At 40.1% G+C, this 26,592-nt stretch overlaps 2 protein-coding genes across 10 annotated transcripts in view; both read left to right on the top strand.

The window, feature by feature from the left end:
- NCOA7 (nuclear receptor coactivator 7) overlaps positions 1–17,502 on the top strand; it is a 91,134-nt gene extending 73,632 nt beyond the window's left edge. For 6 of the 9 annotated variants that reach the window (XM_032682092.1, XM_032682090.1, XM_032682091.1 and 3 more), the window contains 7 exons: positions 629–797; positions 8,467–8,614; positions 12,267–12,392; positions 12,796–12,948; positions 13,464–13,559; positions 14,227–14,300; positions 15,228–17,502. In XM_032682092.1, coding sequence (XP_032537983.1) covers positions 629–797; positions 8,467–8,614; positions 12,267–12,392; positions 12,796–12,948; positions 13,464–13,559; positions 14,227–14,300; positions 15,228–15,363 — 902 coding nt within the window. In that variant the 3' untranslated portion in view covers positions 15,364–17,502. Of the gene's footprint in view, positions 1–628; positions 798–8,466; positions 8,615–9,339; positions 10,117–12,266; positions 12,393–12,795; positions 12,949–13,463; positions 13,560–14,226; positions 14,301–15,227 lie in introns of those variants that run through there. The other 3 variants (XM_032682096.1, XM_032682097.1, XM_032682098.1) reach the window with 2 other exon arrangements.
- A 2,243-nt stretch (positions 17,503–19,745) lies between these two features.
- On the top strand, positions 19,746–26,500 carry HINT3 (histidine triad nucleotide binding protein 3). Its single transcript, XM_032683002.1, has 5 exons — positions 19,746–19,936; positions 20,398–20,515; positions 21,810–21,879; positions 22,678–22,804; positions 24,753–26,500. Exons 1-5 carry the CDS (start codon positions 19,790–19,792, stop codon positions 24,798–24,800), a joined length of 510 nt encoding a protein of 169 aa, XP_032538893.1. The 5' UTR covers positions 19,746–19,789; the 3' UTR covers positions 24,801–26,500.
- The last annotated feature ends 92 nt before the right edge of the window (positions 26,501–26,592 follow it).

Raw genomic sequence — 26,592 nt, 5'->3', positions numbered from 1 at the left:
AGTGGAAGTCTTTATTTTAAAAACAGTAGTTCTTAAAATGATTTTTCCTTTCTTTCAGAAGGGTTTTTATCTTGCTAGTTTTATTTGGCTGTATGTGTATTCCTAAAATGAAGAAGGCATCTTCAGTGTGATTAAGGCTAGAGTTTATTAAGCAGGGGTTTTTCACACTAGCAATTTGAGGAGCTTAAACTGCTCTTAGGCTTGGCCCTGACTTGTGCAGATAAAAGGTGCTTATATGGTTGTCTGACCATCAGAATTGAGAAACCGATTAGGCTTCTTGTGTGCGTGCGTAAAGGATTACCCCTCAGCTGGATGGGTTTCCAGGACCCAGTCAAACACTGTCCCCTTTACTTGCCTGCTTCATGTTGCAGGCAGTACCCAGCCTGGTCATCTTACCTATTTGCTTTACAGGGTTATTCTATACATAGCTTTACAGCTGAGGGGGATACAGTTTAGGATGAATGTGGATTATTAAACCAGTTGTGCTATTGAAGTCAGGTGTAATTCTGTGCATGATGCCTCTGAGTATTGCTTTGCACAAGATTATTAATCTTTGTCACAGTGTTTTATCAGCCATAGTTTTTGTACTTTTCCTGTAAGCAACCTGTTTCTTTTGTGTCTTATTCAGATATGCTTCCTTCAAAAGAGGAGAAGAGCAAGACTCCTCCAATGTTTCTGTGCATTAAAGTAGGCAAGCCCATGAGAAAGTCCTTTGTGTCTCAGAACACCACCGTGTCTCAGCAGTACAGTAAGAAGATAAAGCAACCAGAGTACTGGTTTGCTGTTCCTCGGGAAAGGTAAGCTGCAGTCCTCTTAGCACAAAAACATGATTGTCTGTTACTTTTTAAATGTGTAGTGCTTTCTCGAGTTGAATCTGATCTTCCTTATGTGGTCTAAGGTGTGAAATGCAGCAGGGATGCTGAGAGTAGGAGAGGGGTGCCCTCATTTCATTGCATGCCAGAAACAAAGCAATGTTTGTTTCTGGTCTAGCACGGCTCCCAGTGGGAAGGAAGAAAGGTTCGGGTGCCACTTGAAGAGGGAAAGAGGAATGTATGTGCAGCTAACATGTGATAAAAGAACTGAAGGATGGTCTGGGTTTCCCCTGTAGTCTAGAAAGTGAGGGAATTTCACATGAGCAAAGGCCATCATGTTGGAAAAGAGAGACACTCCTAACTAAACAAGTGTGATTATTTCTGCCTTCAGGCCCATAAAAAATAATTCTATCCCTTTGCAATAAAATTGAAGAACATATTTTCTGTGTACTTATGTAGTGCTATAGCAAAAAGCAAGACAACAAAAGAGGTGAAGGTCTGTGATTTTCCACATAAATCACCCAAGAATTTTCACTGTCTGTGAGGAATCAGATCCCTGATCCTTCTTTCGCTAGAAGGCAGCTAGAGGAATTCTCTGGTCTGTTGATGAACCAAAATCAGTGATTTTGATGAATTAGATACCAGGAAGGAGGAAGCTGAACTTGTGATCCATCTCAGAGGTGTTTATTTAAGATGCAATCAATCTTTTTTTTTAAAATTATTTTTATTTAATAATTTTAATTTCAAATATGTAGCATGTATGTTGATTTAAGTGTTTATTTTTAGTGGTTTAGAAATGAGTGTTTTGATTGCCTGTAGGGAAGTTGCTGACCTGGAACTCTCCCTGGAGGAGAGGGAGAGGTTTAATCCAGCTGGAATGTGCCATTGGGAGTGTAGCTGGATAGATTTTGGTTTGCTTGCTATCTGCTGATCTCAGTCCTTGGCTCCTCAGGGATTGCAAAAGGGCAGGTTCAGAAAATTCTAGGTGGAAGTGTGAGTAAATACTTCAAGGAGTTGAAGTGATGGTGTAATATAACACAAGGTCAGTTACGGCTTTGGGGATAGTGTATCTAACATTGAATAAAGCTGCTGAGCTGAACTTGAGGTCATCTCTAATCATGCTCTGTGCAACAGGTAAATCTATCCAACTTCTTACCACAGACTTGGAAAATGGCTTTTCTACTTGTCTTTTTGTGAGTAGAAACTTTCTGAAGAGTGAGCAGACCTAATCCATATATAAACTGAAGTGCTGACAACTGGTTTGTACTTCAGTTTTTATAATGAGAAAAAAGTAATTTCTGCAGTGAGCTACTGCAGCAGTACTTGGCTGTGCTGGCTGACAGACCAGATCTTTGATATCAGGGCGGCTGTTCAGATCTTGATCAAAATTAGAGGTGAATGATTGGTTATAAGATTGGGTCATTTTGATGCTATTCATGCATGCCTGTTTTAACATGACAGAGTTGCCTAAAAGATCATGTAGAACTTGGAGCAGAAATTAAATGTGAGCCCCACTCCTTTGTATTAATGCAAGATGTGTCATGTGGGATAGCTTTGCAGTGTATTTTAGATACAATATATGAGATAATTTACTACATTTAAAACTATTTGGAATGCAGTTTATGTATGAAAATACCAAAGATATCACTCTCATCTTGTTGGCCACAAAGCAGTGTAAGTGATAGTAACAAAAAAACAAACAAAAAAACTCCATAAAAAACAAAACCGAAACACCAAAACAAACTAACAGTCCAAACCTGGAGAGAGATTGTGAAGAAATTGGTCTGCATGTCTGTAATCACAGCGTAAGTTAAGCTTCCTCTGATTTGCTTTTAAATACATTTTTTCCACCGTCTTTTAGTGTTTGCTGTTAAAACAGTGTCTGTCATCAGTTGTGAAAATGGCTCCATTTTCAGCCTGGACCCCATAGCCCGCTGCTCCCAGCAGAGCTGCTCTTCCATATGCAGGCTGCTTTCCTGGCCTTGGAGTCTGCAGGAAAGTGGCACTTCAGGGAAAAATGTACTTACCATTTAATTTACTTTTTTTTTTTTAATGGAAGCCTCTGGAAACATTATTAATACAGAGAGAAGACTTCAAGGCTGATATTCTTTATAAAGGCTGTCACTAAATCTTAAGTTTCATTTGCCTTTTGTGACTGTTGTAGGTGTTCTCTCTTCCTGCATGGCTTCCAGGGCGCCAAGTGTGTCCCAGTACACATCCCCCTGTGACCTGCACAGTGTGGCTGAGTTAATCAGTCACTACAAGACTCCTTTGTGCTGCCTGTTTGATCACAGGAGTGCTCGCCTTAGCACGTAAAGGGGGTAGTGGGTGTCTTGAGTTCCCTTAAATACAGATTCCTCGGCTAGGGCAGCTTCATGACAGGTTCAGCTGAGCAGAGAGAAACCCATGCTTTTGGACACGAATACAGAAGCTGATTTTTTTGCTGGGAAGTCTTGCAATGGGTATAGCTTACAGTATTAGGGGGTAAGTCTATAGTGCTCTTACTACATGGATTTATGTTTAAATGGTAGGTAGATTTCCCACCCTAGTGGATTTTGAGTAGTAGTAGCTCAGTAATTAGGACACAGATTTCCTCAATGTCTTGCAGAAGAAAACGCCTTGCACTGGGACAGAGATAGTAATGCAGAATTTCTTTGTTTGTAAATAATAGCTTGCGCATAATAGCATTGACTAGTTCATCAGTCAAGAAGTAAATCTCTTTGATTTTCCCATAGTATAAATTTGGCAGACAGGTTTGGTTTATGAATGTAAATTTGTACTGAAGTTCATGTAAAAGACTGCACTGAGATCATGCTGCTGAGGGATACCTGCTTTTTTTAAGTTTATTTCTTGAAAGGAGGCAGATTTTCAAGGAGGAAAAATAACAGGAATTGAGCCTTGCTTCTCTTTTTCAGTCTTTGCATCCTACCTCATTGATTTGTTAGATTTGGTTTGGGGAGATGGGTAAGTTTTGGTTTGGTTTTTGTTACTGTTTCAGTTTCTGTGGGGTTTCCTTTTGTAGAGCAAGATATTGCTTGATTGTGACTCGTGTTAGTTTGTAACACCCTGTATTTAACACGGTTGAAGCTGAGACGTGAAAGAACTTGCAGCACAACTGGCTGGAATCAATACCTACAGGATGCTTCCATGCACTTACTCAGGGCTTTGCATAAAGGGACAATGATTAAGATGGTCCAGATGCTGAAGGATCATTCTTCCATGTTCCTGTTAATGGAACAGGTAGCATAAAAGATTTAGAATCCTTTTGAATTAGCCCCTACAAGGGGAGTACTCCTAGTCTACTCATAATAAGATATCAAACTATATAGATGAAACCTATGGAAACCTGTTTGTATCTGTAGCTTAATGTCTTATAAGGAGGACTCATTGAAGTCTGTATAAGTTGGTAAAAGCATATGAGGGCTTATGATACCTCAGCCCTCATAAAATTTGTGAAGGATCGTCATCTAGGCAGGCACGTTTATAATACAGTCACAGGACTCCTCTGAATTAATTCCTTTTTCTAGGCCAGGAGCTGTGGTTGGACTTAGAACCTTTTGAATATTTTCTTTCTGGAGTAATTAACTTCAGGTTTCTGAAGTTGTTTCTTTCCAAGTGCTTTGTGTTTTATTGATGTTTCTCTGTTAGTGCATGACACACTCATAAGCATATGATCACCAAAACAGCTGCTGAGTTCTAGGACAAATTTCCTCACAGCTGTCAGGTTGGCTGTAAGAGAGTTCCTCAAGCAGTGGTTTTTCAATTTAAAAATTGGCTTAAATTTTTTTCAATTTGGTAGCTTGAAAATACCAGCATAGCATAATGTTACAATTTCATTAGCAGAGCATCCATTTTCAGAATGACATCACTTCTACAATCACCTATTTCTGTTTTATGCTGCTGCTTCTTAAATCTGGAGTGTCTGGATTTATTTATCAACTGTCCATTGTAGAGGAAAACTTAGTTATGTACTACTTATATAAACTGAGCATATACAGGTCCATGGGGCCTGACAGGAAATGTTCGGAGTATACTGAGGAAGTTGGGCTGCTTTCTATCATCTTTCGAAAGGTTATGATCACTGGGAGCAGTCCTTAATAACTGGAAACACAAATGCTGCAACCGTTGTCAGAAAAATGGAGGAGGATCTGTGGGAGCACAGAGCAGTCAGCTTCACCTCAGTCCCTGGGAAGCAAGTCCTTACATACATCATTTCCAAGCACACAGAGGGCAAGAAGTGATCAGGATCAGCTGTCATAGATTTACCAAGGGCAAATTATTTTTCTACCAACCAGATATATTTTCCATTTGAGATGGCTAGCTGTCTGAGCAAGGAGAGAGCAAGGGATTGTTGCTTTACCATGGCATTAGTAAGGCTTTCAACACACTCTGTCTTAGTATTGTTATAGTCAAATTGGCAAGATGTGACCTGGATGGGTAGACTACCAGGTGGTTGAAAAACTGACTGGACCATTGGGCTTGAAGGGTTGGTATCTAGTCTGAGTGACAGCCAGGTGCAGGTGGTATTTCTTGGGGACTGATACTGTTTAATGCCTTCATCGGTGACATGGACATTGAGACAGACCACACCTTTGCCATTTTGGGGCATGATGCCAAATTTGGAGAGTGTTCTTACGTTAGAGGGCAGGGCTACTGTTCAGAGGGACCTCAACACAGACAAATGGGCTGACAGAAACATCAGGAAGTTCGGAAAGGGCAAATGCAAAGTGCGCACCTGGGGCGGAGCAGTGCCTGCAGCAGTACGGTCTGGGGACAGGTGGCCTGGGGAGTAGCTCTGCAGAAAAGAAGTTGGGGAGGTTGACAGCAAACACTATGTCACTAACAAAAATTTTGTTTCTTGGAGGCTCACATAAGGAAGAACAGCCATACAACTTGGGTGGTGGTTAATGCCCTCTTCCTTTTAGACATATGGTTAAAAAAAAGAGGGGAGGGGACAAGAAAAAGTAGGATGACACCAGACCCTTCTCAGATCACATGCTGCATGCCTCAGAGGAAACTAATTAGATAGAAGAGAAAAAAACCCCATGAGACTCACTATGCATGGAACAGGTTGCATGGAGAGGTTGTAGAATCGCTGTTGGAGATTTTCACAACTGCAAATGGACAAGAATGTGCAGCCTCCTCTAACCTGGAAGTTAGCTCTGCTATAAACAGGAACTGGCCTAGATGATCTCCAGAGGTGCCTTACAACCTAAATATGTTCTGCGATTCTGAGATCAGAGTATGCTGCTCTCCTCCACCCACCTGCATGAATGTGCTTTAAAACTGATGTTAGCCAGACAGCAGCAACCATTAATTTTATTGTTCATTCTTAGGGATTTGTAGGAATTAAGTAGTTAGCTTTCCAGAGTAGAACTGCTGTACATAAAATACACAGTGCTCAAGTTAAATGTCTCTTTCAGTTAAAACTCACATTAGTTAGCAAAGAGATGATCACACTGCTCTTTCTGAAGCCTCTGTGAGCAAGTGAAGGGAACAGGGCATGCTGAGTGGCACCTATTGATGTGGGAAACTTGTGCAGTTAGAAGAACATAAGGTCTTGACTGAAATGAGATGATATGACTTTTAGAAGAACCTTCCATAGTTCACTCGTTTTAGATCGGTGCAAACGTGTAAGCAATCACATGGCTTCTCACAAAGAAGAGGGAACCCTTCACAATGGGGGTGTGACCCTCTTTTAGCTTTTTCCAGGCAATTATTGGTGAGAACTATCCCAGAGACCGATTGTTTGCACAGTACTACCCTGATCTCTTTCATGTCTGTGTTTCTGTGGAGGAATGAGCAGCAGCTAAAATTTTTTACTTCCATATCAGCATTAACTACCTTATTTGTTCTTGATGAAGGGAGGCTGCTGATAACTCAGGAACTAGTGTTGGATGTTCAAAAAATGTAGGATAATTGTACTAAAACTGTATTTATTATATATATTAAAAATGTTTCACAGGTACAGTTGTTATTTGATAACAAATTTAAATTCTGCTAGAACATCTCCTAGCCATGCACCACAAAAGCATTTGTGAATGTGCAAAGGAGAGGAGAAAAATATGGCAATGGTAATTTGTTTCTTTTTCTCTTATTAAGAGGGCATTTCCATGATGAAGCAAAGCAAATCCTTTACTCTTTTTGAGGGGAGTGGAAATTGGAGCGAAATATCTTGAGGCGAAAGTGACTGAAGCCCCTCCAGACATCCAAATCAGAGGGCTGGAGCACCTCTCCTATGAAGATGGGCTGAAAGAGTTGGGGTTGTTCAGCCTGGAGAAAAGAAGGCTCTGAGGAGACTTTACATCAGCCTCCCAGTACAAAAAGGGGGCTTAAAAGAGAACAGGAGAGGGACTTTTTACAAGGGCATGTAGTGATAGAACAAGGGTAAATACCTTTAAACTGAAAGAGGGTAAGTTTAGATTAGATATTAGAAAGAAATTCTTTACTTTGAGGGTGGTGAAACTGTAACAGGTTTCCTAGAGAGGTTGTGGATGCCATGTCCCTGGAAGTGTTCAGTGCCAGGTTGCATGGGGCTTGGAACGGCCTGGTCTAGTCGAAGGTGGCCCTGCCCAATGCAGGGGGGTTGGAACTGCATGGTTTTTGAGGTTCCTTCCAACCCAAACCATTCTATGATTCTGTGAAATATCTCACTTTGACTGTGAATTAGTCTAGCTGTCGTGAGCAGGCAACAATTTCAGGGCTGTCAGTTTATGCAGTTAGAACTAACATCAAACTTTAGCCCTCTTTGGTAGGAGTGGAGAAGAAAAAACGTAGGCTCAATTGGAAAAATCTCTGGAATTATACTAGTGACCTTGAACTGGCTGCAACAGAGCTGAGTTGGTATTTTAAGATTATTTTTGTGTATATATAAATCTAAGTAAGCTTAGTATAAATCTTGAAATATAGGGGGAAAATGCCTAAATTTCTCTTAAGACTTTTCATGTTTTGTATTGATCAAGGAATTGCTGGACAAAACTTTCAGATGAGTAAGTGGAGACAGATCCAGTGCCATAAGCACTTATTATCTTTCTATCTGCCCTCTTTACCGTCTGTTTTGTTTTTTTGCTGGCAATTCAACTTCTTGTATAGTGGATCCATTATCATATTCCTGTTTGAAATTGCATGTGTTCATTTTAACTTATTACATAAATCCCTTATTCAGAAATTGTTTCATGTTTTGTTACGGATGTTGTCAAGGACCATGTCTTTAAAGACAGTGGCTGAGAGCTGACTACATTTATGGAAGAGCATGTACTCCTGGTATAATATCATTAGCAAAGCTGTTGGTAACAGCTTATTTTCATAATGCTATCAGAATGAAGATTGTTTTGTGATTAGCCTCTATAACTTTTAAAGGGCAGCTAGAAATGTGGTGTAAACTTTACTGGTGATCTCATGGCTTGTTTTATCCTGGAAGTCAAACTAAATAAGTAAAGTACATTGAGGGGAGTGAAAGCAGAGCAACCTTCAAATGTTTCAGGCTGCCAGGTGGGGGGAGCTGTTGCTTTGTGTGATATGTGAGGGTGGAGGTACCCGAGTATCCTATTTGTGTGGTTGTCCCTGCTTTGTCATTGGGCAAGACCTCTGTACTAAGTGACAGTGTTATGTTCACGGACCACTGAATAATGGTTGTCTCCTCTTTTCTTCATAGGGTGGATCACTTATACACATTTTTTGTTCAGTGGTCACCAGAAATATATGGGAAAGATGCCAAAGAACAGGGTTTTGTCGTGGTAGAAAAGGAGGAACTTGACATGATAGACAACTTCTTCAGTGAGCCCACTTCTAAAAGCTGGGAGGTGAGTGCCTTCTGCCTTCACATGAAGCACATGCATATCAAGTGTGCATCCTCTGTTAAGAATCTTAGCAGTTGTTCTTTTGAGGATTTTTATGGTGTTTCTTTATAACAGTTTCTGCTTCACATAGAGGTCTCTTCAAGACTTTTATCTGTCTCACAAATGTACTCCTATTCCTTCAGTCCTCTTTTCTTCTCTCCCTAGAAAGAGCAGGTAAACAACTGGGAGCTGTGTGGTGTGCAGCCAGAAATTGTGTAAATATTTTGATCGTGTGATGTTAGTCTTTTGCAAAGCTATACAGGTGTATATAGTTAGCATTGCTAAATTCTTATTGTATTTATATGCTACAAATAAAACCTTAGAATGTATATATGTGCGTAAACATCAACACAGACTCCTGTGTCCTGGTTGAAACGCAAATGTGGTGATGTGCCAGATCCTTGCTTCTTGGGTGCACACAGCAATACTAAGTTTTATCCTTGGACTTTGGGCTTTTCATGAGGGGTCTTTGGCAATCTGTTTTAACCACTTGGCATGCATGTGCTTGTTATCTATCTGTTTCTTCTGCATACAAAGCCTAGTTTCTAAGGGAAATAAGCTTGAACACATTTTTAAAATTATATTTCTGAATGCTCAAACACTTGCTGTGCTAAGGATATGGGATAAATTTAAAAAGACAATTCCCAATGTGGGAAATATCTTTATGGTGATTTAAAAAGTGATCTGCTTATATGTCTTAAACTTGTTTTCTTTAAATTCTACTGCCTTTTTTTTGAACATTTTTATCTTCAAAGTGTATTATACTGTTCAAAAATGGAGCTTGAGAGTGGGTCTTATCATTTGCAATGTAGCAACCTCTAAATCCCAAATAGTTTATATTTTTACACTTTTGTAGTTTCTTAATGTCGGTGCTTTGTGAACTGCAAGATGGGGAAAAAAAAGCCTTTCTTGTTTTCCCAGAGCTGAGGGCAGTCATACATTGCACTAGATTTCACTGTTCAGTTATTTGCATGCCATTTTCATAAAACCAAAATGAAGGAGGAGAGCCAGTGATCCAAAGAATAGAGGTGAGAGAGATCTGGCCACACTAGGAGCTTGTCTCTCATTGTTTTATTTAAATATGTATTAGGAACTGGAAACTGCTTCTAAAGGTGTGTTTCTTTTATTTGTAATATATTCAGGCTTTACCAATTTAAAGTATGTCTGCCAGGAAACCTCTGTTGAATACAGTCCAAATTTGGGCATGATGACTGTGGAAGTTTCACTCTCCCTTGCGGGGAAACAGAAAGTGTAATTGTAGAGAAGCATATAAGCAATTTTATCACAGCACACCATGGCCAGTAGCTGTCTGTTGTGCTTGCGGGTTAGAACTCTTGCCACTAGAGCAGGGATAGAGTGGTGGATACTGCAAAATAAACTGCTAGATGATGAAACAGAGACAAATGCCTTTGAATATTCGAATTCTTTACTATGCCAGACCTGACCAGGAGGAACCTTTTGTGGAGGTATGTTGAACTGTCCCTGTTTGAGCAGTGTAGATCTGATGACAGCACTTCTGTCCTAGTAATAAATGTGCTCTGTACTCAATGGGGGGGGGGGGCATTTCCACCTCAGGTAGCTGCTTTCTCAGACTTCTAAAATCTTTGAAAGATTTTGTAGATCCAGTTTCTGTAGTGGTTGATTAGTTTCATCTATTTTTGCTTTTGTGTGGTCTTTAAATATCTGATCTTGCAGATCCCTCTTTTAGCAGTTGTTGACTAAACTTCATTCAAATGTGCAGTTCAGTTAGAGACTGAGTAGGTGCCCATGCAGAGAAGAGGAGGGGCTTGTTGGTCCCTGGAGTCAATTTGCAATTTAAAACTGTGTTAATAGGTTTTCTATGGTTGCCTGTCTTTGAATTTAGTCACGTTTTGCTACAGGTACCTGTTGCTGGTTGATTTACTGTGATACTTTTCCCCTACTCCTGGTGGGAGACTATTCCTAAAAGATAGTCTTCAAAAGTGGAGCTGTGTACTTTTGATTTAAGGTGAAAATTAAAAAAAAATGTGTTAATTAAAAAAAAAAAGATAAAATAATGATCTGGGAGATGAGGAGGAAAGGCAAACCATTCAGAAAGTGAAAAAAGAACAAAGATAAAAGGAGAAAACCCATTTTCTTTTAACAGTTTGTTGTGGTGGTTTGGGTTTGGGTTTTTTTTTAAATTATCCTAATTTTGCAGTGCAAACCTTCCCTGAAATTGACCATATGAAAAATTTTCCAGCAAAGGATTCTCTGCTGTCTCAGAAGACCTAGGATTGGGCTGGAGGGGCAGGATAAGGCTGTACACCTCTTGCAGTATTGCAGTCAGGAATACCTGTAGCCCCTCAGGGTGCAGGGTCACATAACAGCATTAGTTCTGCAGGATGGATTTTTCCCTGTGATCCTTCTCTCTTCCTAACCCTGCTGTGTGCATTGGAGTGCCGATGCCTGGGTGCCCTGTTTGGCTCCAGGCATCTGCAGGTGAATGTGGACTGGACATGCAGTGTATGTATTGCTCACATCCCACCAGGGATGCTAGGTGTGACTGACAGGTTTTGTGACAGGCTTTGTGAACTCCTCACTGGTCCTGGTCGTCATGAAAACCCCCTTCTGTGCTTTGCAGTATGGTTAAATCCGCACCTGGAGTCAGTCCAGTGCATTTGCCTTCTTGCCTGGGGGGCAGGTGTGTGAAGGACGTCAGGCAAGTTCAAACAGTGATTGTGAAGGTGCAGAGTAGTTATACAAAACTTGATCCATATGTAACATGAAAGCTGCTTGGAAGCCTTATTGGCAGGGAGGGGCATAGCAGTGTACTCTGCAGCCACATCTTGTGCTTCCTGCTCTTCTGTGGTGATATGCTCATGGAAGGAAAAGACAGTTTAAGGTTTCCTGTTTATTTTGTAGCTAGGCCTCCTTGCTTCCACTTTTCTTTCTCATCAGCTCCATCTCTGAGCTCTTGCTGTTGCTTCCTATGTGCCGTAGTGGCACCAGGCCCCAGGTAAAGCCCCGCTGCTGGGTACAACAGGCCTCATCCCACCTCCCGCTGCTGTGCGGAGTTGAGGCTCCTGTCACTCGCAGAGCACCCTGAGCTGCACTGACGGCTTGGCAGCTTTTAAACTGTGCCAGGTGTTGTGCCCTCTGCTAGATGGAAGACTGAGCACCCCAGCAGCAGCTTGTTGGGAGCCAGGACACTTGGACTGATGCCACCGGGGGTTAAGGTGGTGTCCTCCTCTCTGCAGTGAGCTCTGGGCACCGTGGGTGCTGCCAGCCTGGGAGCTCCTGCTCCATGCCACTCTTGGGATCCTGTTTGCTCCTCATGTCGTGTGGGGTTCAGAGTTTGCCCTGTCTTTCTCAGCAAAGGAGTAGATAGAAGTTTCCAAAGAGCTGTTTGGTCACCTCCAAGTAAGAATGTATTTTATGAAGACCTTGACTGTTGTTCTGTCAAAAAGGCACCTTGCCAGTTAAGGTGTTCCCCATTTGGTTAAGGCTGCCTGTGCTTGATATAACTATCCCATATGGTGGTTTTGCTCCACACAGTGTGACACCTGAGGAGTAAGTTTTAAATTAATTGGTTTCAACAAAGGATTGACAGTTTAAGAGCTATGCTTTACGCTGGACACTTGTTCTCTTGCCTCAGATCATTACTGTAGAAGAAGCCAAACGACGAAAGAGTGTTTGCAGTTACTATGAAGAAGAGGATGATGATACTTTGCCTATCTTAAAGCATCACAGTGCTCTCCTGGAGAACATGCACATAGAGCAGGTATGGCTAAAAAACCCTCAAGTTTCCTTGTTAGATGTGGTGCTGTCTCTGAGTGTGGGACATTCTGCCTGCTGAAGGCAACGCCAATGCTTTTTTTTTCTGGAAAGTACGTAGCATGTTAGAGTGACCTTGTGCAAAGTCCAGTTTGCTGCAGCACTGGATCACCTGGAGAGCTTATTTTTGAGTCATGATCTTGAGGACTGGCAACATTTTCAATGCTTTCAACAAGTGATGAGAATGCAGGCAGTTGGGCTCATGTGGCATGTGGCACAGATGTTAAGCTGCTGCTCCCTTGGCAGCCATTTTTTGATTTGAAAGCCCCTGCAGGAAGGGAATAGCCTGGGGCACCATCTGTGAGCCAACCTGTTGATTGTGTAACCATTTCCCCCTGTTCATTGCCCAGCTTGCCCGGCGCTTGCCCGCACGAGTGCAGGGATATCCATGGCGCCTCGCGTACAGCACACTGGAGCATGGGACTAGCTTGAAGACTCTGTACCGTAAATCAGCATCTCTTGACAGTCCTGTTCTCCTTGTCATCAAAGATATGGACAACCAGGTAAGGAGTGCTTGTTCTGCGGGGGTTGGACTGAAAGGGCAACATTATGAAAAGCAACCATTATGAAATGCTAGTCATACCATGAAGTGACATCATACCAAAATAAGACATTGGTGTTTTCTTTTGTATTTTCTACTGCCTAAACTAAACTCACAGAAGGAAAGTACTTCAGCACTAATAAAAGCTTTAGAATTGCAATGAGTGCAATAGTGCCTTTGGTAGTATCTTCCTTAGGTATCTTAATTAAGGAGCTGTCACAAACTATGTCTCTGTGGAGGTCTCATTCTTCAGTAGCTCCTAGAGGTGGCAATCGTGTTGCCATTGTTGTCATCTGGCTTTTACAGATACAAAAGATTTGGAGGAGTACTTGCTTATCTGGTGTACTTTACGAGTTGGTTCTTCTAACATGAAAATCAGCTCAGTTGTTCTTAGAAAGTATTTTTAAAATGTTTGGGTTTTTTTCACTTTAATTTTGCACTGTCCACAAAAGTAGTTTAATCATTTTATTCCAACAGATATTTGGAGCATACGCTACACATCCCTTCAAGTTTAGTGACCACTACTATGGCACTGGTGAAACATTCCTCTACACATTCAGTCCACATTTCAAGGTAAGTCGATGTTCACTTTCTCAAATGAAATTTTTGGGTTCCCCTTTTGAAACATTTATGAGATTTTTATGAAGACAGCATATTTGAGTTTAGAAGATGTGCCAGCTGTTGATAAATGCAGTTACATTCATTGCTTCAATGCAATGCTTTAAGCAAAAGTGGCTATAATTACTTTAAGTGCTGAGAAGACAATCTATTATGGTGAGGAGGAGAGGGTTTTAAGTGGATTGAAGGTGGAAGCACAGAGGAATTAAGGAGTGGACTGTCAAAGACACCGTGGAAGGCAGTGATATCAACAATAGGGTATAATTTTATGTGTGCTTGGAATCACAGTGGCAACAAACTAGAGATAAGAGTGATACTGAAATACCCCTTAATGCTTATGGCTTATGCATTCTTTTCATACTGAACACATTGTTCCTTTTTAACAGAATACTTGTTGCTTTAGAGAGGGAGGCAGAATTTAAGAGAAGGATTAGTATGCCTTGTTCATAGTTTTAAATATATATTGATCCTTTCTACCTATTACCTCTTCCCCTTTCAAGAAAAAAGTAAAATAAAAGATGACCACACCATAAAATACCTGCTAAGAGTAGGTACCTAAGAGTTTGAGAGTACAAGAATCTTCACAGTCCAAATATATTTGGGTTTTTTCCCCCCTCTTCAGGTATTCAAATGGAGTGGAGAGAATACCTACTTCATCAATGGAGATACTACCTCCCTGGAGCTTGGAGGTGGCGGGTGAGTGAATGTTTGGTTTTCAAATCATGTGGCCAACTTTATTTTAAATGAGAATAGGGACAATGGTAGATGTAAGACAAACTTAGCAGTCAAGTGTCTGAACTTTTAGCAGTAAAAAGTATGTAGTCTGTGTAGTGCAGATACCTCAGCAATCTGATTTCTGTTACAGACTAAGAGCAATTTCATTTGCTTAAAGAGAGTGACTGATGTTAGCCAAGTAGGGTTTGTTGCAGTGTTGTTTTTTGGTTGGGTATTTTTTTAGCTAGAAAAAAATCCAGATGTTTTGGGTAGATACATCTCTTGCTGAAGAGGGTTGAAGATAATCTTTAATATGGCAGTTTTGCCATCAGCTTCTCAGGTTTATCACATCGTCCTTATTAAGTTGTCATTATTCTGTTGATCCAGAGAGCAAGGATGCAGACAGTGTGTAGTCAGGTCATGAGTCTGAGAGAGGTCAGTGGGTATGAAATCAAGGGCTAGGGCTCTGTGACTAACTAAAGCTTACTGCAGGTTGTACCATGGTACCTCTGGGCATGGTTTGCATCGGGAGTACATAAACTCCCTGCCTCCTCCTCCTAACCAGAAGGGGCTGTGTCCATCCACATCCAGGCAGCCAGGGGAGGAACCCCAGCATCCATGCCCTGGTGTGAGCCATAGCTGGCAGTGCAAACAGTCGAATGGCTCAAGGGGCTGTAGGCCCTCTCAAGGTCCTGTGCACTGCTCCACTCACTGGTGCAAACAAAGCAAGGGGACTGCTCCGCAGGCTTCCTGGTGAGCGGTTTGCCATGACTGAGCTCTTCAAGTTTGGTCTAAGAGATCCTCAGAACTACCTAGATTTCTCCATATTGTTTCTTTGATTGTTTTTACAGCTTTCAGTATTTTTACTATTATAAATAACTCAAGATTTGTTGTGTGTTTCCTTTTTAGTGGCCGGTTTGGCTTATGGTTAGATGCAGATTTGTATCATGGGCGAAGCAATTCCTGCAGCACCTTCAATAATGACATCTTAACTAAGAAAGAAGATTTCATAATACAGGACGTAGAAGTATGGACATTTGAGTGAAATACTGACTGCCTTAAGGACTGGATCCATTAGGCACTTAAAAGCTAACTAGAAGGTGCAGGCTGCCTCACAATGTTACACGCTTTTTCCTCAAGTTTGTACCAGAGCATGACTACGCAAAAAAACCCAACCAAACAACCCAAGAATAAAAGAATTGGTTTTGAGAGGCAGCAAGAGACAGAACAGTAAGAGATCACTCTGAAGTGTTTTTTACTGCCTCTTCCAACACGCCTCCCTTGAAGATATGATGCTTATGAAAACATTCATGGTGTATAAGTTGAAAACTTTTTATGTAACTGTGAAAAAAAACCTTTGGGAAAACTGTAACTATCTACATTCCATGTGTATTTATGTTCAACATACAAATGCTGACCAAAAATAAAAGGTTACTCTACCAAAATCTACAGCATACTGTTTACCATGGAAAAGAGTCAGAAACAGGTGTACACAGCACTTAAGGGAACATGTTTTTAAAATAATTTTATTTATTGTTACTGTATAGCAGATTTTTTTGTGAATATATTAGTTATGATTTTTCTTTCAATGTTTCAAATCTCATTTTGATAAATAGTTGCTCTTGAGGTAGGTTTCTTATGCATTGACATTTATTTTGAATCAATTTATTTGATTTTTGAAGTTAATTTTTATATTTTTATTTTGTAAATGAGATTTTGTTTTCATTATACCCTAATTAGAGGGTTTGTTTTTCTGGCAGAAACACTTGAGTGCATAATTCTGTTTCATTTTCTTTTCCTGAAATGAGGGAGAAGGTGCATAGTGCTTCTTATTAACTCTGCTGTCACATTCCTGTTAATAGATTATTATTTTGGCAGTATGGAGACACTGGGCAAAGTGCCACGTGGTGTAGACTGTATCAGCTCTGTTGCAATCCACAGAATTGGGACGGCATGCTCTGAGCATCTGCCCTAGTATTATTTGACTGTTTACAAAAGACATTTTTAAGAGAGAATTGTTTTTCTGTGTAACCACCAAATGATTCAAAATAAGCCTCTCACTGTGCTTTTATGAGCATTTCTCTATAAATTTAAGGATTTGTTAAGGAGAAGATACAATGGAGATTTAGAGAAGAATGTTCTTTTCCTTGCAGCCAGGTCACGTTAGTGTAAAACTTGTTTTCTTAGTAATTACATACAATATTTCTTTTCCCCAAAAAAAGGCCCTTGAAGCAACAGGGTGGTTTAGGATTTGACAGGCAACTAAATAGTCTTGCTTGTTTTTAATGAGATGAAATTATACTCCCTGCCCGCCAAAGCTGAAAAGACTATAGTACAAAATGAAAATTTTGGTAAAAAGGGAGAGTGTGAGAGAAGACTGGCAATCTTCACTGTTTGCTAAGGAATTCTGCTTTGCCATTAAGCTGTGGTTTTGTTTACACAGTTCAGGCCTAACCAACATTAGGATGCTGTCCTGCCCTTAGATTTGAATGCATCATTGTCCTGAGAAAGGCAGGTTTTAGAAACAGTAGTGTGCATTAAAACAGTACAATCTAATTTTGGAATATTAATAACTGGGTAATACAACTCAATTTAGTAACTGCTCTTTCCTTTTTGAATAGATTAAATAAAAAAAAAAAAGCCAAGTGTTTTTTTTTTTGAAAAGCATTTCTAAATCTTAATCCTGCACAGAAATTTCACTGTCTAAAAAACCAGTGCTATATATGGTAAGCCTGTATCACACTGCACGTGAACTTTTCACACTCCCTTTCTATATGGCTGGTCTACTACAGCCATAAATAAAGTTCTTATTGGTAATGCTTTAAAAGATTTTGGAAGTTGCTAACAGCATAATGCTTTGAAGATACCCAGAATATCTAACACTGTTTGCTCTTTTAAATGGTGGCAGACTACTTAATAGTTAAAAAAACGCAAAAAATCAACAGAAAACCCCCACAACAACCAAAACTAGACCAACTAAGTTCAACATTTTACATACATTTCACTATTGCAACCTACGATTACTCCATTATATTATCTTGTCAGAGCATATCTAAACGCTGTGGTCTTATTCAAAACAGTGTTGTTCAATCAAAATTCTGTGACCCTTGAACTATGAATATTGAATATATGTAATGCAGTGCTATCACAATATTTTCAATAAAGGAATTTATGCATTCAGAAACTTGTTACAACTGCTTTCTCTTTTATTCACAAACTTTAGAACATTTTAAAGATTAAAGGATACAGTTTAAGTTACAGGCTATGCTGACAAATACCTGTGCCTCCTCATAAAAAGAGAATTTCAGCAATACCATCTTTTAGAAACACAGGTAAAGAGATTGGAGCTTTTGGTTGAGTTGGTTTGGGCTTTGAGGGTTTTTTGTGTGTGTGTGTAGTATGGTATGCCCTAAAAGAGAGCTATGTTTTGAGTTCACTTGGACATAGACTGACAAAGGGCTAAGAAATACCAGTAAACAGTTAAACAATTAACTTAGGAGTTCTTGCTGCTACTCTCAGCAGTAGGGAATGACATGTATTCCCTCATCTTTTTTGACCAACCTGTTCCTAGAAGTCATAAGTCCATGTAAATCATTATTGTATGCACCCTTTTCATATTTTCAAAGTGTTTGTGTATTTTTATTTCTGCCCAAGCAAGACAAAGGCATACATCTTAAAAGTACTTGCTTCTTGGGTTTTATTGTTTTTTACTGTATACAGAAGTGGCTTTAAGAGAAAACAAACTACGCTTATGTGTGAAATGGAACAAGTGTACTGTGAGCCTTGCTTTGAGGGAAATGCATTAATGACTCTCTTAAAGTAATTGGAAAATTACACTAATAATTTTTCTCTCGGGTAAAACAAAAGCTTGTTCTTGCAATATCAAGCATGTGCTTTAGTGCTACTTGGATAAAGATTTTTGATTCGGGATGGTGCAAAAATGTGCATTCAATAAGGCTTGTCATTACTCAGGTAAGTGCAGATGTTTTATTTGGTACTGGTTTCAGTGCAGGTTTTGCACTGGATGTTTTGCACAAATCTGGCTTTAGAGCAAAGGAATATCTAGTTACTCTCAGAATAATTCTCATTTGTAAACTTTAAAGATTTCATTTGCCTGTTTGAAGCAGAGAAAAGGAGCAGGTTAAGACATTGCAAAGGAATGCCCAGCACTCTGCAGGTTGGTGAATCTGGCAAATGAGTTGCTTCAGGTAGAATAGCTAACCTTGTCCTGTTTGTACAGGCACAGCTTGCTGCCCCTAAAAAAATACGCATTTTTGAAAAATCTCAGTCTAAATTTTTCATCTCGTTACCTTTTCAAACACTGTGCCCTGTCATCGGTGGGACAAGTACTTTATGACTTTTGGGCTGCATGAAGAATACAAACATTGAAATTCCATGGTCAGTTGATTCTGCAGCAGTGCAAACAATTTAAAATACAAGTTATTAAGAAAACATTTTTAGAAATTGAAAGATAACTACCACTTACAAATACCTCTGTTAGCTTTGGAAGCAGTTGATAGGATGAGGGTGGTGAGGCACTGGCAAAGCTTGCCCAGAGACGCCATGGATGCCCTGTCCCTGGAAGTGCTCAAGGCCAGGTTGGATGGGGTTTGGAGCAGTCTGGTCTAGTCGAAGGTGCCCCTGCCCATGGCAGGGGTTGGGGGGAGGGGATGTGGAACTAGATGAGCTTTAAAGTCCCTTCCAACCCAAACCATTCTATGAAATATCTCGCTTTGACTGTGAATTAGTGTAGCTGTCGTGAGCAGGCAACAATTTCAGGGCTGTCAGTTTATGCAGTTAGAACTAACATCAGACTTTAGCCCTCTTTGGTAGGGGTGTAGAAGAAAAAATGTAGACTCAATTGGAAAAATCTCTGGAATTATACTAGTGACCCTGAACTGACTGCAACAGAGCTGAGTTGATATTTTAAGATTATTTTTGTGTATATAGAAATGTAAGTAAGCTTAGTATAAATCTTGAAATATAGGGGCAAAATGCCTAAATTTCTCTTAAAACTTTTCATGTTTTGTATTGATCAAGGAATTGCTGGACAAAACTTTCAGATGAGTAAGTGGAGACAGATCCATTGTCATAAGCACTTTCTATCTGCCCCTTTTACTGTGGATTTGATTTCTTTTATTTTTTATTCCTGGCAGTTCGGCTTTAATGACCTCAGAATGCAATCACTTGATTTTACTCCCAGTCTGTACCTTTTTTTTTTTTTTTTTTTTCCCAGTGAAAACTTCACGGTGAGCAGACTTCATGCGTTTCTGCCGATGCTGCGGAGGTGTCACTCGGCGTGCGGCTAGAGGCCAGACGCAGAGCTCCGAGGAAGCTCAGGATCGTGCCCCCTGGAAGAGCAGCCCCTGTTCCCAGTGACTCCGGGGGTACCGGCGCTCCTCCCTCGGCGGGCGGGGCGCAGGCGCGGCCGCGGGAGGCGGCGGGAGAGGAACGGGAACGGGAGCGCGGCCATGGCCGAGGGGGAGGCCGCGGGTGCGGCCGCCGCCGCCGCCCAGGGGAGCGAAGCCGGGAATGGCAGCGGTGGCTACGACGGGAAGTGCGTGTTCTGCAGGATCGCCCGCCGGGAGGAGCCGGGCACGGCGCTGCTCCCCTGCGAGGTGGGTGAGGGGCACCGGTGCCAGCGCGGCCTCCATCCTTCCATCCTTCCCACCTCCCTCCTGCCTTCCCTCGGGCGGTGCCGGGCGGCCGCCTGGCGAACGGGTCGCGCACAGAGGCGGGGCGGGTGCGCGGCAGCCCTGAGGGTCGTCAGCTCCTACACTTGGACATGGGGGTGAAACATCGATCGGATGGAAAACACTGTGCCTTCCGTAAATGTTGGCACAGCAGCCGTGAAGCTGGCACCGAGGAATCCTGACTGCAGGAGGTCAAAACATCGTGCTTTTTGGCTGGCTCCAAAAATCTCAAGGTTTTTTGCTAGTTACTTCAGCTGTGACATTAGATATTTTTAGATTTTTTAGTTTGGTATTGTTGTTGATATGGGAAGGATGGACTTTCTTGCCGACTCTTCGCCAATATCCTCATCCTAATCAATTTAATATGTTTACATCCTTTTTTGTAGTATGAAGACCTTGTTTGCTTTAGAGATAGGAAACCTGGTGCCCCCCACCACTACCTGGTGGTGCCTGTGAAGCACATGGGAAACTGCAAAACATTGAAGACAGAGCACATACCTCTCGGTAAGGATCTAAGTGTGTGTTTAAGCTAAGGGAAAGTAATTTTTCACAGCCTTAAATAGTGCGTTCTGAAGTAAATTACACCTTTGAATACTATTTGTAAACACGGAAATAGTTGATGTGAGTGTAGGTAGGGACTTAACGCTTTCTGGGAACTTCCATGTGCTGTTCTGGAATGGCACATTTTTTTTGCAATTCTGTAAAAACGCTGCACTAGTGCATGAAATCTCTTATGCTTGCGTGGAGTACAGATGCCTCTGTACTTTGTTGGAACCGCAGCTTTATTATTAAAGCATTTATGTGTTGTTTCATTGCGTTTTCTTAAATATATATGCAATTTTAAATTATATGAAAAACTTAACAGAAGAATTTTATAAAATGTACACTTCGAAATAAGCGCTACATTTTTCAGAAAAAAGGGAGTGATAGATGAAAAGGGGAAATGCTGTTCCAATAAACTTTAAAAAATTTTGAAAAAATAAAATTCTAAAATGTTGAAGCTATGATTTATTGTTGCCAGGCTTCTTTTTTCCTTAGGAAAACACTGTCCTGGAATTTGTTTCACAAGATATGCCTAGCTAAATGTGTTGAGTAACAGAGGAAACTACAGCCGTACATGCATGAAGAGATTCCATCTTAGGGAAATTTACAGGTGATGCAAGAAAATAGTTACAGTGGTATTTTGCAAATCTTGCATCACTAGTGGTATTTCTCTTCTAAACATAGGGTGATTTTCTCCAGAAAAAAACCTTTTGTATGTGTTTGGATTGAAGACAATTCCCTTTGACTTTTACATTGAGTTTTTGTATTAGAGTTGCTGCATTTTTTAGTGATAGAGTAATGGAATTTTGTCCTAGTAATAAGTAGGACTAGGAATTTTATTTTAATTTGTGTACTGTCTCTGAAATTTACACCAGGCTGCACAGGACCTACCTGGAGATCAAAGTCCCATACCTGTATAGAGGCACAACACTGGAATTAGTGTAAACGTCATCATTCTGACCAATCAGTATTTGTTGTGTTTTTTTGATAAGGATGTGATGATAGCATGGCTTTGGCCAAAGTCTTTAGAATACTACCACAATTAAAAGCATCACTAATGTGGAAATTGGTAACAGTGTCAATTTTCCAGTCAGTCATTGCACACACACACTCTTGGTTGTCTTTCTTTGATTAGGAGTAGTTACAGTGTTTATATTTTGAAAAACCCTTGTTGGTAATCTCAATGTTATTAGTCTGTTGAAGTTAATATTCTGAAGAATACGTTTTTTAAATCAAATTTATTTGTGTTTAACAGTGAAGAGAATGATGGAAGTTGGAAAATCTGTCCTCCAGAAAAATAATTTTAGTGACTTGAATGATGTAAGGTATGTAATGGAAACCTTCTGTCTACTGAGCATGTTTTTTACTTTTACTTAACTTTAAAATGTTATTTCAGAGATGGTGGCAAAAACTGCAGTATGATTTATTGAAGAAATTGGGTCTACGTTCACTCATTGCATGACTTCTCAAGTAGAATCTGCTGGCACTGAATATAAACTTTTTCTCTGATAGAATTCCAGCACAGATTGCATTCCAGCTCTGAGATTCTTTAACAACCATATCTTGGAATAGGGAGGGCACTTCAAACAACTTACCTAAAAGGCTGCTTTCTCTTTATATGCTGAGAGTATGCTCTAAATCCTAGATGCTAGAAGAGAAGTATAACTTTGTCCTATTCAAGGGCACTGCATTGTGTTTCAGTCATAGCTGCATTCATTTCTTTCAGTGCTGGACCCTGTAGTTTAAGGCAGTGCATTTGATGGCTGAAGTAAACCGTAACATAATTTAAACAGTATAGAGAAATAAGGAGATGGGCCTTCATGATTAAAATTGATAGTTGGTTTTCGAGCTGAAAACTTGATAGGATACATTTAAATACTTGTTCTTGTTTCTTTTTTAAAATAAATGTGTCTTAAATACAGAGATGTGAGGGATGAGGTTAATGGGTTTTTGAAAAGTTTTTTTTGTGATATAATGAAAGGGCATATTTTTGTTCTTGCCTTTATGTACAAGAAAAATGGGATGAGTTGTGAATTCCATTATCATGTTAAATAACCTGCAGTGTTCCACTTCTTCCTGAATTAACATCACTAATATCTTTTACTTCTTTTCCTTTTCTAAAGAATGGGTTTTCACTGGCCTCCATTCTGCTCAATATCCCACTTGCATCTTCATGTCCTGGCCCCAGCCAGTCAGCTAGGATTCTTATCCAGGCTGTATTACAGAATCAATTCCTACTGGTTTATAACGGTGAGTGTAATGCACATGAGCTTTTTGATAGGTTTTCAGTTGCAAGCTGAAAATGTGATGTCTTTCTGACCTTTGAACTTTGACCAATGATTTTTGTTGTTACTATAATTCTTAATCATGTATATTTTGCATGAACTACTTGAGAAAAACATAATAGCATAAACATTAAGGTTTTTACCAATTACAGGGAATGGAGTGCTAATAACAGCAAACAGTACAGTACTTCTGGATTTTATGTGAAGCTCAGGTTCTGTGATATGCTTCTGTGGACACTTTGTAAATATTTGGGGTTTAATTTAAAAGATTAATTTAAAGGTTATATTCAAATGCGATGGACTGTTTTGTACATATTCTGGTTCATCCAGTGTAGGTGAAAACATATCCACCTAATGATTGCATTTATCAGTTCATCTTGTCGTCTTTAGACTAAAACAAGTGTCTGCTTTACAAAAATATTGTTTGTACTGATTTGTGTTAGTTTTTGCTGATTTATGCCAGTAGAGATAAGCAGTGAAACTGAACTGGCACTGACTAAAGCACTTTGAAAATCTCTCTCTTGGGATCTAAAGCTCACTCTCACTGCTTTGATACAGCAAAGCACCTATCCTTGTGATGTAGCTGCAGCATCCTGGTATAATTACACAGCCCCAAATTAAAGTTGCTGAAAAATGTCTGTCTCATCTAAAGAATATAGACAGCCTCTTACAAAAGAGAAGAAACTTGGCTTCTTCACAGTGGTACCTCGCTGAAGATCTCAGCTTAAAAAAAGCAGATGTGTCTGCTGTGTTGTTGAGGATCTTACAAATATTTGGCCCTAAAATAAGTATAGTTGTGTAGTTTTACTGCTTATTATCTTGGATTAGTTCAGGGAGATCTGTATGAAGTCTGGTTATTCAATATGAATGCACTTTAAAAGGTATTCTGCCCCTTTGTCAAGTTGAAAAATGTTCCTGGGTTGGTGCTGGGTTTGGTTTGATTTTGTTTTTTTTAATTATAGTGTCTTGAATGTAGTACTTATCTCAGAATGCAAATCAGGATTCAGATAAATTCATTTTCAGTTGCTCCATCTTTTATGTAGCTTCATTTACTGTAAAAACCCACAGTAACTACTGAAGTCCTGTTAAGTTCCTACCCTAAGTAGCTGATTGCATTTTTACTGTGTGTATTTAAAATACGCCAAACTTAAACTTTTCACCTTTTAATGTAGTTCCTTTGGAGACCTCAATAAAACCTCAAGCACTAGCTCAAATTAAAAGTTTAATTCAGTAGGACTGTCAAAAAAAGGAAAGACTGACAGTAAACTCATCTGTTTCAGAAGTGCCCGTGGGCTCAATTTGGCTTGGTTGTTGCCAGACTTCCTCCTGCCCTGAGCCTTTCTGAGGGCTTGGTGAGCTGGTGCTGTTAGTGTACAAAACACAGCTGTCCCAGTTCTGCCCTAGATGGGATATGATGAGAAAAGCACATATGAGTGTAGTGACAGGACCAAAGGATGATGTGTATCTCGTGACAGGAACCACATACGTGGACACCCCCAACCTCTCAGTGTCGTATGCAGCTGGTGTGCAGCTTGCTGGGTGATGAGAGCTCACAACACTCTGCTCTGGAGCGTCTCACAACAAATCCCAGGTCTCACCACTTGGTTGTTATGAGCACTGCTTTCTTCTGAGGTCTTTAAATTCACAGTGCTTTAATAGATCTGCCATTTATTTGCTCCAGCATCCTCTGACTTCCACAGGTTATGTTAACTCTTCTGATCACCGTGTGGGAGTGTGATAGAAACTGTGAGAGTCTGCTGTTGAAAGCAATTGTTGTATTCTGCTTCTGTTGTATGCTCTGTCTGTAAAAGTGCAAAGTAAATGCTCTGTCAGCGTCACTGTTTTTAAAATGGAATTTTCAGTAAACTGAAGGCCCACGGTGTAGTTAAAACATTGCTTTCTCTCTCTCCTAGGCCGAACAGCTGATTGAGAGACTGCAAAGTGAAAATGCTACCAGCTGAAAACTTGTGTCATTAGCCAGTTTGTCTTTGAGCTCTGATTTAAGGTTGCACAGTTTGATGTTGCCAATAATATTCCAGGATAAAAAAAGCTTTAGTTCCTTATGAGGAAAGGCACAAAGGTTTTGTAACTGCCAACCTTATTCTCCTTTGGATACTTCAGTCTGTATACTTCCCTCGCAATAGCTCAGTGTATTTAAATTATAATTTTATATTTGTGTATATACATGCATAATATACGCACACACACTTGCACACAAAGAACTTTTCCTAATGAAAGGCAGGGTATAGTCATGGAATGTACTGCAGCTAAGGCAACAAGTTACAACTAACAGCATGTACATGGTGCCAGAGGGAGTATTTCTTGTGGAATCAAGCTTTTGTTTTCGGGCTGCATTGTTCTGGAATTGCAGGTAACATTAAGACATTTAAGTTTCCATCTACATTTGTATGATATGGTAGTTATATAAGCCTAGTTATTAGTATTGCTGAAAGTCCATTACTGACTTTCTGGTGCTAAAACACTTCAACGTTACCTGATTTGTTTGCATCACAATGACATAGTAAATGTCAATACAATATGTGCCCAAGATGTGATAATGCTGTATAACATTGAATGTAGTTTATGTGTAAGTGGTTGTATGTTGGACTTAAACGGGTTTTTTTCCCTCTAATATGCACAATGTTTGAAAGTAGTTATCGTATGTTTACAAAAAAAGCGAAGAGTTCAGAGGAATGGATTTAATACATTGCTCTTCTGCATGGCAGTAGATACAAAAATCCAAATTTTCTGATATTTTTCTCGCTGGAAGTTCCTTGGAGATTACTAATGCCTTGGCTGAATTTGGATTCAAAGTGAAGTCATAGTAGAAACAGGTCTTTAGTGCAGTAAGTGTGTGGCAGGCTTACATAAGAGCAATGTGATTTGAATCTGGGATAGCAGGGACTCAGCCCAAAACTGGAAAACTCAATTGTTGAGTTGCTTAAGGAACCTGCTGAACATTTGCCATTGCTGTATGACTCTAATTGGGAATGCCAGCACTTTGTTTTTCAATACCATAATAAGGCAGACTGTTTGGAAAGTTAAAACTCTAGAAAACATGGAGTGGATTTTCTTTGTTCACAGAGCGTGTCTTGGTGTCAAACTAACGAAGTGTCCTTACCTGATGCATTTAGATGCAGCTGAGGTGATGATGTCTGTTCCACCTGCAAGCTTCCCTGAATATAATATTCTGTGTTTTCCACGCATCCAGCACCTGTTGCCTTGGTGATACGATGTATTGTAATATTCTTACAGTACTTAAGGGAGTTCCCAGCAGTCTGAAGAACAGCATTTTCTACCTGGAAGAGTTTACGCCTCTCTATTTGTAAGATCTTCTTCCTAATGTCTTGTTATTCTTATTAGTGGGCACTTACATGTAATTTGCAGCCCTTTAGGGTTTTAGTTTCTAACATTTGGTAGGAAAAGTGTGACTTAAAGACACTGAACTTCTGTGCAATAGATGAGGAGGTTTGAGCTGGCTTCTAGCTTTGGGAAATACCCAGACATTAAGGTCTTTCAAGAGTTAATACTGTGCATGTGTTCTGATTTGTAATTAATTTATGTAACTGTACTTAACTGTGACATGTAATATTTAAAGTACCAACATGAACTGTTGTCAAAAAGGATTAATAAACAGAATAAATGCTAATCGTGGAATGATCTTCCAGTGTAATGGAATAGTTGACTGGGGGGGTTGACCCTAGATAGCCTCACTCTTCACCCTTGACCCCAGCAGGATGGGAGAACAGAAAA

The sequence above is a fragment of the Chiroxiphia lanceolata genome, chromosome 3 (assembly GCF_009829145.1).
Source record: "Chiroxiphia lanceolata isolate bChiLan1 chromosome 3, bChiLan1.pri, whole genome shotgun sequence".
NCBI classification, from domain to species: domain Eukaryota; kingdom Metazoa; phylum Chordata; class Aves; order Passeriformes; family Pipridae; genus Chiroxiphia; species Chiroxiphia lanceolata.
Note: the sequence above shows the minus strand (reverse complement) of the source record. Positions and strands in the feature narration are given on the sequence as shown.